The 12755-nt window shown below is 44.5% G+C and overlaps 1 protein-coding gene across 1 annotated transcript in view; it reads left to right on the top strand.

Moving 5' to 3' along the window:
* The window catches only part of LOC310775612 (1-phosphatidylinositol 4,5-bisphosphate phosphodiesterase delta-3-A-like), a gene marked incomplete at both ends in the record, with an annotated part of 37954 nt that overhangs the window by 22805 nt on the left and 2394 nt on the right, over positions 1–12755 (top strand). Inside the window, 7 exons of the mRNA XM_083635773.1 lie at positions 186–387; positions 660–804; positions 3421–3573; positions 6807–6950; positions 7601–7745; positions 10407–10523; positions 11724–11902. Coding sequence (XP_083491899.1) covers positions 186–387; positions 660–804; positions 3421–3573; positions 6807–6950; positions 7601–7745; positions 10407–10523; positions 11724–11902 — 1085 coding nt within the window. The remainder of the gene's footprint in view (positions 1–185; positions 388–659; positions 805–3420; positions 3574–6806; positions 6951–7600; positions 7746–10406; positions 10524–11723; positions 11903–12755) is intronic.

The raw sequence follows: 12755 nt of genomic DNA, 5'->3' as shown, positions 1-12755 counted from the left end.
CAGGTGATTGAAATGGAACTATGGACTATGGAACGGAGATATATATACTGTATATATATATATATATACCGTATATATATATACAGTATTATGACTAATGAATGTGCTGCTCCTTAAAAAGAGCCTAAACAGGTTTTTCTCCTTCACTCCTTCACTGACGTGCGTCTGTCTTTTGCCCAGTACAGCCCAGAAGAACCAGTTCATGACACCCAATGGTTTCACCGTGTACATGCTGTCCAAGGAGAACTGCGTGTTTGATCCAGAGCACAGCCGGGTTTACCAGGACATGACCCGGCCGCTGGCACACTACTTCATCTCCTCTTCCCACAACACCTACCTCACCAAGGACCAGCTGACTGGAGACAGCAGCACCGAGCCATACATCAGGTAGCTATGGACAGCAACACCAAGCCATACAGGTAGCTATGGACAGCAGCACCAAGCCATACATCAGGTAGCTATGGACAACAGCACAGAGGCATACATCAGGTAGCTATGGACAGCAGCACCGAGCCATACAGGTAGCTATGGACAGCAGCACCAAGCCATACATCAGGTAGCTATGGACAGGAGAACACACATTTACAATTGAGACATTTTGCTTGCACCTTTATCCAGAATGCTGAGCTCATAAACCTAACACATGCTTCCTCGGATAGAGCTCTGAGTCATGGCTGTCGGTGTGTGGAGCTGGACTGTTGGGATGGCGATAAAGGAGAGCCAGTCATCTACCATGGATACACACTCACCTCCAAAGTGCCCTTCATGCAAGTCATTGAGACCATCAACGAGTACGCCTTCAAGGTGAGTTCTGCTACCAGAACATCAACAAGTACGTCTTCAAGGTGAGTTCTGCTACCAGAACATTGAGTACGCCTTCAAGTTCTGCTGAGTTCTGCTACTGTACCAGAATAACCAACCCTTTATTTGCCAGCTAGAATAAATGCACAGGAATTAGTCTCAGTTGACGGTGCATTTGTGATAGCAGATGACACTATTGGTTGTATGTGACGACCCTCCCACTCTCCTGGCCCTGTCTTGCAGGAGCCTATTGTAGGGGTCGTTAGCCTGATTGGGTGCACCTGGACCCGGTGTTCTCATTAGACTTCAGACCATTTTGTTCTGTTCTTTTGTTTTATGTAGTTTGTGTTGTCTAGTTATTTCCCCTTCATTTTAGTTAATAAATTATTATTATAACTTTTACTTGAATGTATGCCTCCCTGCTTTGTTACTTCTTTGAGCCGGGTTGTAACATATGGGAACAAATGATCAGAACAACAGGTGCATCGGTGAGGAGGGAGAGAGACTGAATGGTCTGAGGGTCTTCTTAATGTCACGTTCAAGACAACTCGGAAGTTGGCCTGCAATAGCGTCACCCAGGAAGGATGACATCACTGATAACATCATCACTGATGACATCATCACAGAATTTATATAGCCTCAGCCAGGAAGGATGACATCACTGATGACATCATCACTGATGATGTAATTATGGCAATCACCTAATTAACTAACCCGCACGGATGCTCTTTACACCCCTGAAAGTTTCAGTCCAATCGCACGTAAAACGGCATAGCTGTGGCTGGCCAAAATTCTGCTCACACGCACACACGCACGCGCACACACACACACACACACACACACGGACACGTCTCATTCTTATTATAGGATATATATAATTGCTATATATAGAGCGGAATATAAACATTACATACCGTAAATTCCGGACTATAAGGCGCACCGGTCTATAAGCCGCACCTTCAAAGGTGACTATTTTTTTCTTATATAAGCCGCACCGGTCTATAAGCCGCGGGTGTTTTGATGTTTAATTACCATATGTAAGGCTTCGTGCACAGAGGGGATTGTCGGGAAAGAGATGGCTGTTTGGGGAAGCTCCCATTTATTAACATTTCAACAAAACAAAAGTCAGGTCACTAATCCCCAGACCGCGGGTGTTTTAATGGTATTTTTTGTTTTTTTTACAGTGCACACAGTGTCCGCGGTGTGGTGAAAAGAGGGCAAGAGAGGAAATTAAAACAGAAGTGGATTTATAGTTAGAAAGAGTGCTAAAGAAGAGAGAATTCCGTTTTTTATTTTTTTATTTTAGTTACTCACAGTACTATTGACCAGTCCAACTCAAAAGATATTCGGCAGTTTCACTTTGAGCTCTTGTTCCGCCGCTGTCCATCAATGGTTATGACGAGTCTCGCTGGGTACAGTACGCCAAAGCGATATCCATTGACTTTAACCTTTTCGATGATGCTGTTGTATGTTGCGCGTTTCTGTTGCACCAACGCGGAGAGGTCCTGCCGGACGAAAAAGCGCGTACCCTCCCAGGTGAGGGGCTTCTTCCCCGCAGCCTGGAGGATGAGTTGACGGTCGGGCCAGCGGAGTAGGCAGATGAAGATGGCCCTCGGTGGCAGGCCGGGGTCTGGACGTGGCCGAGGCGCCCGGTGTGCCCTGTCCACCTCTGGTGGTTTCTCGCCTTCCTTCAGGTCCAGGATGTAACACAGGATTTTGCCACGAAAGCGTCCATGTCACCAATCTCAGCTCCCTCTTTTACATTGATCAGGCGAATGTTATTTCTTTTACTCCTGCTGATTAAGTCATCAACCTGCGTGTGCAGCGTTTCGATGTTTTTGCATTTTATCCACTTTCGGACTCACTGTGTTGTTTTTGTCCTCCAGTGCGCTGATGCGCTTTTTTTAGAAACTCTGTTCACGGTTGCATTATTTTCTTTAGTGAGTGAGTGGATGGACTTCTGCACGTTTTCAAACTTGTTTTCAAGCTGCTCAAACCTCTGAGCGATGTCGGACTTAATCGATAGTGTTTCACGGAGTAAAAGTTTAGCCCAAGCCGTGTATCTCCAGCCTCCAGCAGGTGAGTCATTTCCTCATTCATGGCGGTGATTGCTTCTTTCTTTCTTTCGTCTTTTTCTTTCTGCTTACCTGTGTTGTGTTATGTTATGTTATGTTATGTTATGTTGTTAAAAGAGGGCAAGAGAGGAAATTAAAACAGAAGTGGATTTATAGTTAGAAAGAGTGCTAAAAAAGAGAGATTTTTTTTTTTTTTGGGAAAAAATCCATAGATAAGACGCACCGTTATATAAGCCGCAGGGGCCAAAAAAGGCCAAAAAACGGGAAAAAAGCCGCGGCTTATAGTCCGGAATTTACGGTAATTACACCTCAAATTAGGTCAACAAACACTTCCATTGACATTATCATCCCACTCTAATTTTCAAGTTCCTCTGAAAAAAGTTAATCTCCAATTCCAATAATGTTAGAGCGATATATTGGTATGCTGATATATCAGACTGATATTGGGCCTTTAGTAAAAAATATCAGCCAGTCATGCTGTCCACTTCTGATATGATGTAGTCTCTATCCCTGATCTTGCATCCTCATCGCCCTTCCCTCCCAGGCATCTCCCTACCCTCTGATCCTGTCCCTGGAGAACCACTGCTCTGTGGAGCAGCAGGCGGTCATGGCCCGACAACTCCGCTCCATCCTGGGGAACAAGCTGCTCACCAAGCCCCTCAATGGCCTGGAGCCCGACTGCCTGCCTTCTCCTGAGGTACAGTAGGGACTGCAGCACGGTGGATTAGTGGTTGGAGAGACTGTCCCGTAACCAAAAAGACCTGGGTTCAATCCCTGTAGGAGTCAATGTTTACCTGCATTCGATCCAACTGGAATTTTCTCTGTCAGATTTTTACAGTTGCCTCAGAAAATTAAGATTACAAATTTGATTGGTCTTTCTTTATTGGTCATAGACCAATGCAAAGGCACCGTGAACATTCTTCCGCATTTGACCCATCATGGCTCATCATCCTCCATGGTCAGGTCAGGAGCGGTGGGCAGCTGCAGTGTAGCGCCCGGGGAACAACTTCTTCCAGAGGAATGTTTCTTCTGTGTGTTTTTAGTGGGGGGTTATATATTGAGAAATATGGAGGAAACCCCAGGGAGAACATGCAAACTCCACACAGAAAGGCCCTTCCTCACAAGATAAGCCACCTGGGCACCAGACAGCCAAGGCATAGGGAGACATTCCCCCAGTGTCAACAGCATCCCAGGACCATGATGTCTTTGCAGTGTGGTTGCTAGTTTTCAATGGAATTTTCACATGGTTAAAAATAGCCTGATGACTGAGGCTTTCAGATACTCTGTGAGGATTTCAATCTGACGTGTCTCTGTCTCAATGGCCAACACTACTTAGTAAACAGTGTCTCTGTCTCAATGGTCAACACTACTTAGTAAACAGTGTCTCTGTCTCAATGGCCAACACTACTTAGTAAACAGTGTCTCTGTCTCAATGGTCAACACTACTTAGTAAACAATGTCTCTGTCTCAATGGCCAACACTACTTAGTAAACAGTGTCTCTGTCTCAATGGCCAACACTACTTAGTAAACAACGTCTCTGTCTCAATGGCCAACACTACTTAGTAAACAATGTCTCTGTCTCAATGGCCAACACTACTTAGTAAACAGTGTATCTGTCTCAATGGTCAACACTACTTAGTAAACAATGTCTCTGTCTCAATGGTCAACACTACTTAGTAAACAATGTATCTGTCTCAATGGCCAACACTACTTAGTAAACAATGTCTCTGTCTCAATGGTCAACACTACTTAGTAAACAATGTCTCTGTCTCAATGGCCAACACTACTTAGTAAACAGTGTCTCTGACTGTCTCAATGGCCAACACTACTTAGTGAAATGTATCTGTCTCAATGGCCAACACTACTTAGTAAAATGTCTCTGTCTCAATGGTCAACACTAAGTAAAATGTCTCTGTCTCAATGGCCAACACTTTAGTAAAATGTCTCTGTCTCAATGGCCAACACTACTTAGTAAAATGTCTCTGTCTCAATGGCCAACACTACTTAGTAAAATGTCTCTGTCTCAATGACCAACACTACTTAGTAAAATGTCTCTGTCTCAATGGCCAACACTACTTAGTAAAATGTCTCTGTCTCAATGACCAAACACTACTTAGTAAAATGTCTCTGTCTCAATGACCAACACTACTTAGTAAAATGTCTCTGTCTCAATGGCCAACACTACTTAGTAAAATGTCTCTGTCTCAATGACCAAACACTACTTAGTAAAATGTCTCTGTCTCAATGGCCAACACTACTTAGTAAAATGTCTCTGTCTCAATGGCCAACACTACTTAGTAAAATGTCTCTGTCTCAATGGCCAACACTACTTAGTAAAATGTCTCTGTCTCAATGACCAACACTACTTAGTAAAATGTCTCTGTCTCAATGGCCAACACTTTAGTAAAATGTCTCTGTCTCAATGGCCAACACTACTTAGTAAAATGTCTCTGTCTCAATGGCCAACACTACTTAGTAAAATGTCTCTGTCTCAATGACCAACACTACTTAGTAAAATGTCTCTGTCTCAATGACCAACACTACTTAGTAAAATGTCTCTGTCTCAATGACCAACACTTCTATAGTAAACAATGTCTCTGTCTCAATGACCAACACTATGTAGCTAGATTACATGTAGAGGAGAAAGCAGACTGTGTTGGAAAGGGATCTGGGGCCATCTGCTCTTCTGTGGCCCACTTATTCTACATTTCTCATAATCATGGTGTGTGTGTGTGTGTGTGTGTGTGTGTGTGTGTGTGTGTGTGTGTGTGTGTGTGTGTGTGTGTGTGTGTGTGTGTGTGTGTGCGTGCGTGCGTGCGTGCGTGCGTGCGTGCGTGCGTGCGTGCGTGTGTCTGTGTGTGTGTGTGTGTGTGTGTTTATCTGCCCCAGTAGTCACATTCCCTTGAGGCTCCTTCACAATATGCAGTGGTGCATGTGTCTGCCGGTAAATACGAGCTTGCCAGACGATCTCCGTTTCACACTGTACCCGCGCAGGAGAGAGTCTGGCTGCTCTTACTCTCACTCTGGTCGAGCGGAGGGGAAAGGCTCTGTTACCTTTACAACCATCCACCGAAAGTACCAAGCAGGCCTGCTTTATTGCACAATCCAACTCTTCTTAAAAACTTGTCACTTTCAGTGTGTAGCAACGAGCTAGCATTGTTGTTGTTTCACAGCGGTGGAGGCATTTGAGAGTGACACGACTGAAATGGTCGGAGCCAATGGCAGAGCTTAGACCCGCAGTCTGCTTCCTGGCAGTCAGACTATTAAACACATGCACAGACAACCGTTTATATTTTATTCTTGCTTAATTTGCCTGTTGTAGTCTTATGTAGACCTGGTTTTATATTATATTGCTAGCATTAATAGTTTGTGGTATTAGTAGTATTATTATTATTATTACTCAATCAACAGAATAAAACATTGGCATTTCACATGTTTGAAAACCAGGGAAATGTACAATATCGACGTAAATTAAAACAAAATGTCGGCAAAAAATATTTCTAAAATGTGGCGTTTTATATTTCTGAAAAACCAGGGATGTACAATCTTAAAAAACGTAAATCAACTGTAAAACAACTTTGCTTAGGTTTAGGCAAATAAAGCAACAGGCCTTGCTCGCTCAGGAATTGAACATGCGCTCTCTTGCTGGCAAGATGGGTACGCTACAGGTCCGCCATTCCCACCCGTGTGACATACTTCAACATGACACAGTTGTTAGACTCTATGATGTGTATAACATTATATTCACCTATCTAGAAACGTGATACTGATATGCAACGTATTTTAGTTCAGAAATGTGCATACAGTATTATATTATTATCATTATTATTATATTCTACATTTCCGTGAATTCCAGAAACATACAATGGCGACATGACTGATTCTTTAAGTATCAATGCATTGCTTAAGTGTTGGTTGTGTGTGTGCAGGCTCTGAAGGGGAAGATCCTGGTGAAGGGGAAGAAGGAGTGTGTGGTGGAGGAGAGCTCCTCCAGCTCCTCAGAGCCCAGCTCGTCTGAGGGGGAGGCCAGCCAGGCCCAAGGCAAGCCCAGGAGGAAGAAAGACGACAAGAAGGTCCAACGCCAATTTAACATTTCCCTAACATGTTCTTCCCATGTTATAATATGTTATTCTAACATGTTCTTCCTAGGTGACACTCAGGGATGCCGCTTGAGGAAGACTCACTTACAATGCCACATTTTGTTCTCATCAGCCAAGTCACCATCTGCTTCGTCCTCAATATTTTGTAAAAGTAACTTACTATGGAGGAGTTTAATTAATGAATAACATTAGTGCCGTACACTAAATTAACCAGTGCATTTGTACCTGCTTTATGTTTGTGTTTTTACCTGTAAAGCACTTTGATCGGCCTGTGTCGTTGTAAATGTGCTCTATAAATAAAGTTGACTTGACTTGACTTGACTTACTTTGATCTTTGGGAAACTGAACTTACTCATATTTGCACATTAGATTATCATTGCCCTTAAAATCCAGTGATGGTGTACTCTCCAGAGATTCTCTGGGAAAAGAATGTGATCTTGAATGAGACAGACAACAGATACCTAATAGTCGGTTGTATTCACATTTGGTGTGTGTGTGTGTGTGTGTGTGTGTGTGTGTGTGTGTGTGTGTGTGTGTGTGTGTGTGTGTGTGTGTGTGTGTGTGTGTGCGTGCGTGCGTGCGTGCGTGCGTGCGTGCGTGCGTGCGTGTCCCTGCCTCCTCAGCCGGGGGTGCTGAGTGCTGAGCTGTCAGAGCTGGTGGTGTATAGCCGCAGTGCTCCTTTTAAAGGCTTCCAACAAGCTGCCAAGAAGGCCACTGACATCTCCTCCTTCTCTGAGAGCAGTGCCCTGCGTCACATCAAACACTCAGGTATGGTGTGTGTGTGTGTGTGTGTGTGTGTGTGTGTGTGTGTGTGTGTGTGTGTGTGTGTGTGTGTGTGTGTGTGTGTGTGTGTGTGTGTGTGTCCTTCATACTAGCCTCGTAAAAACCATCCTGAGACTGTGATACAATCTGTTTGGCTCTACGTATCAGTTAGAGATGGGGACTTGGACTTGAGTCGCACTTAAGTCACACACACACACAGTGACTTGAGACTTGACTTGAGACTTGTAACTCAAAGACTTGAGACTTGACTTGGACTTGAGGTTCGGGACTTGTGTAATTGAATCTAAATTTAAATGTTTTGGTGCATTAACATTAAGGAAATGTGTAATGTCATCCAATAAATGCTAATAGATAAAGGAGTGAGCATATTACAGTACCTGCTTTGAATTCCTTAGTTTGAGCTATGCTGTGTTCTAAGCAGACAGGATGGCATGCAACAGATGATAGAACGCTCATCCATAAGAGACTTGAGACTTGACTTGGACTTGTAAAAAATTCTGGACATCCAGTCGCCCACATCGATTTAAGTGGGTGGCAGTACTTGCCTTGATGCAGAACTCCTTCAGCCAATCAGCATCGCAAATCAAATCCAATCTCGGAAGAACAGCGAAAACGTCTTTACCGAGAGGAAACTCTGCTGGTGCAGAGTTAGGTTTAGGGTTTAACTCTTGTTCTCGTTTATTTAAAGCAGCTACGAGCAACTTTTTCGATTGTTATTAAACAGTATAAATTTAATATCAATGCATCACATCTTACCTCTAATAGTCGACGAGACCAAAGCCGTGTGTATCTGAGATTGCTCCCTTAGGTGATTATTAAGTCTATAGTCTGTCAAAACTCGCGTCAACAGGGGGCTCTCTAGAGCGACCGGACCGGGTAACCCGGAAGTGAAACGCGGAAGTGAAACCAGGAAGTGAAACGCAGCTGCCTTCTTACGCCGTTTGCGCTGCCTAGCAACATAACATAAACAATGTGAACGCCACGCATACTCGCGGGAACATCTCTCGTTATATTCTAACAGGTTTTTTGGAAGTTATTTTGTGGTTATGGCCGAAGTGGCTGCTGCAAACCGTTTCATTTCACTTCCTGATCTGCCCTGGCTACAGACACACTAACACTGGCCGATTCACTCGGGGTTCAAGCGAGACTAATCTGCGTTGGTATCGTCGACTATTAGAGGTAAGATGTGATGCATTGATATTAAATTTATACTGTTTAATAACAATCGAAAAAGTTGCTCGTAGCTGCTTTAATAGCCTCCTGGCCAACTCATTGGCCGAACAACAAGTTTTCGCCCCCGTTTGTGGGGCTGTCGGGATGTCTGTTTGTCTGCAGGATATCTGAAAATGTTGTGAACGGATTTGCGCAAAACTTGGCAGAAAAGCAAGTTATGGGCCAACTTAGAAATGATTAACTTTCCAGGCCCACTGGCCAAAAGGGGGTGTGGCAATGGACGTGTCTAATCACAAAAAAGTAGGGGTCGACCAATATGAGTTTTCCAATGGCCGATGCCGATATTTAGACAGCAGGGCGGCCGATGGCGATACATATCATGTTGATGTGTTTAGTCACTTGAGCAATTGTGCATTGTGACATCACTGATGATGTCATAGGCATTGTGACATCATCAGTGATGTCATAAGAGTGATTGTGATGTCATCAGTGATGTCATAAGAGCATGTGAGCCCGAGCTGCAGGGCGGGCGAGGGAGCAAGTGAGCCCGCACAGCGGTCAAGCTGCGTGTGCGAGCTGCAGGGTCAGCTCGGTGAGCTGCAGGGCGGGCGAGGCCGTCCATTGGGAATCGATGCCTAGTCTTGATAAAATAACATCAATTTAACAATAACAAATTAAAGACAAAATTGCTGAACTTAACTGAACATTTATTTAACACTAATGTTATTATGTGCATTATCTCTGTTTGCTTAACGCTTGGTTCACACCAGAAGCATCTCTGAAGCAGCGCATCACGGAAGCATCGAGCAGGAGCCTTGCCATTCACACCAGAAGCGTTCTGTTTTGCCCCGCGCTGGTCACAACTTGTATTGACTTCATGCTGGGCTGCACACGGCCGCTCACGTGACGCGTCAAAAATTGACCCGACGCCAAAACTCTCGCTGCACACGTCACGAGGCGAGGCAACACGCTGCAGCTGGTGAGATTGGTCTCCCCTGTTAACAAGGATGCCGAAATGAAACTGCCTCCGTGAGGCGTTGCTTCAGCGTTGGATACGTTTCTGGTGTGTTTGGGGTGTAAGGAGATCTGCACTCTGTCTGCAGTGCACTTATTAAAAAAGTATCAACTAAATAAATGTCCACATTTAATTAAAAAAAATCTTTTTTTAAATAAACCCTTATGAATGAAAAATGAATTGTTTTGGTGCAGGCAACAACAGTTATCAGCAGATAACAGCATCTCCTTGTTTCTGAGAGAATGAGAATTTGTAAATACTTACATAAACCCCATTAGATAATAGCCTATATTGGACCACACTTGGAAATATACTGTACGTATGTAGTTTTGGGTACCATACAGAGCATTGCCTACTGGATTGACCTTGCTAGAAACCCATCACAAGGACAAACACAAAAGACTGGCTGAGTCGCCCCCTGAGACTCCCCTCTTACCTTGTGTTGTCTTGTCCTCCAGGGATGTCTTTTGTGCGTCACAACAGTCACCAGCTGAGCAGGATCTACCCCTCTGGCCAGCGCCTCCAGTCCTCCAACTACAACCCTCAGGAGATGTGGAACGCAGGCTGTCAGATCGGTGAGCGCTTCCTGGCTTCTCCAGTCAAGTAGACAGAGACCAAACCCTCCTTGGCTCCTACGCTCCATTGTGGATTCTTTCTTTATTTTATTTTTATTTTTTCAATTTTAACAATATATGAACAAAATACAAAACAAGCTCAGACACAGGAAATTAAAAGAAAGAGAAACATATAATATCAACAGTTATTATAATGTGGTGTTACCATCCATATAGAGTGCTTATGTGCTTGTAAGAGATGTTGTGCATGGGGTCCCACGCAAGGCGTCCAACAGGAACCAGCCGGGCAAGTCACCCACCGCCCCTAACCTCGTCGAGGTAGGCTAGAAACGGGTCCCAAATAGCTAGAAACTTTTGAAGTGAGTGAGTCCTCTCCATCCTTATAACAGAGATCATGTCAAGAGTAAAGGTCCTTACACACCGAGCACGTTTTTTTCGTGCGATTAATTCGCACGTCAATATTATTTTCCGAACCTATATCAGTCAATGCAACCGTGCATACCAACGGCGAAGTTTCGCTCAGCGTTATTGCGCTGTTTATTTTTTCGAACCACGGTCGATTTTTCAGAAATTCGCTTCCGACGTGTACACATCTGTGGCTGTGATTGACAGGTGGGTCAAAACTCGCATCGCAATTTCGTGCCGTATATTCGCATCGCTCCCGATGTGTAAGGACCTTAATCCACCGAATTAAACTTTGTGCTAAGTATCCCAACCAAAAGATACTAAGTATCCGTATCCCAACCAAAAGATACTAAGTATCCCAACCAAAAGATACTAAGTATGCCAACTAAGGTAGTAAGTATCCCCATCCAAAAGATACTAGATAGGGGCGGCTTTAGCTCAGGAGGTAGAGCGGGTCGGCCAATGATGCAAGGGTTGGCGGTTCGATCCCCGCTCCCTCCCAGCTGCTGTCGTTGTGTCCTTGGGCAAGACACTTAACCCTCCTTGCTCCCAATGGTGTGTAGGCACCCTGCGTGGCAGCCTGCCGCCATCGGTGTATGAATGGGTGAATGTAGACTATCTACTCATTGTAAAGCGCTTTGGATAAAAGCGCTATATAAATGCAGACCATTTACCATTTAGATACTAAGTATTCCAACCAAAAGGTAATTTGTAGAGAACTCCTTTCAAGATTCCTTTCATACCTATGGACAAAAGTGTCCACTAAATTGCATAATGTTGATGTATCCTCTCCAGTGGCACTGAACTTCCAGACACCTGGTGAGCAGATGGATCTGAACCAAGGCAGTTTCCTGCCAAATGGCCAGTGTGGTTACATCCTGAAGCCTCCCTTCATGTGCCAACCTGACACCACCTTCAACCCTGAGAACGTCGGCGGAGGTCCCGGCCACAAGCCTGTCCTGCTCACCGTTCGGGTAAGACGGTGCCCTCAGGGAAAGGGCTGCTTCTAAAACTACACAGACAGCCTCAAATTACTCGCATCTTGAATCCAAATGCAAAACTATGGAGGAAGTCTTGACCAGTACCGTGCGGTTCTGATACAATGGCTTCCTCCAAAACAGAGATCCAAATGGACTGCAGGAACATAAAGCAAATATTTGATACAGGAACAAAGATAACAAAAAGTGGATGCTGGATGCATCTCTTGGATGCAAGAGACAGACAGCCAGGCAGCTTTAGGCAGCGTTCACACACAACTCGCTCATTTGAGCTGCCAGCGTCTTTCTGAAATTAATTCTCTATGTAAGGACGTGATAAACGTGCTCCTCTTTCAAGGAATGCACCTGGCGTTTAAACGCTGGTGGCGTCTAGTTTTTTTGGCGGAGTGCTCTGGGCGTTTTAAGCTGAAAAAAGTTGAACATTTGGAGGAAAAGCGCGCTGCTCGTCTTTTCACTCCTACCTTTTTTCCTCCCAGAGGGATCTTCAACCTCTGCTGCTCCCAGAATTGGCAATAATCTGGCTTTCATGTTCACATCAACAACAGCAAACAGATTAAACCAGCTGGCTATCGTCCGTGTGTTCGTTGTGTTCTGAACTGTACTGCACGCGACTGCAGGGGGAAACAAAACAAAGCACACAAAAAACGCTCCGTGCGCTGTGTTTTGTGCGCAATGGAAGCGCTCTTGACATGATTTCCAAAGCGTTCTTACTGAAAAAAGCGCGTTTGGTGTGAACGGCGTCGGCGCCTTAATAATCCTTTGGGGTCATTTGGAAAACTGCTCAATAGATAAACCCAGTGTGTTTATTCAAAGCAGGCCGTACCATTAA

The sequence above is a fragment of the Poromitra crassiceps genome (genome assembly GCF_964638095.1).
Source record: "Poromitra crassiceps genome assembly, chromosome: 4".
NCBI classification, from domain to species: Eukaryota; Metazoa; Chordata; class Actinopteri; order Beryciformes; family Melamphaidae; genus Poromitra; species Poromitra crassiceps.
Note: the sequence above shows the minus strand (reverse complement) of the source record. Positions and strands in the feature narration are given on the sequence as shown.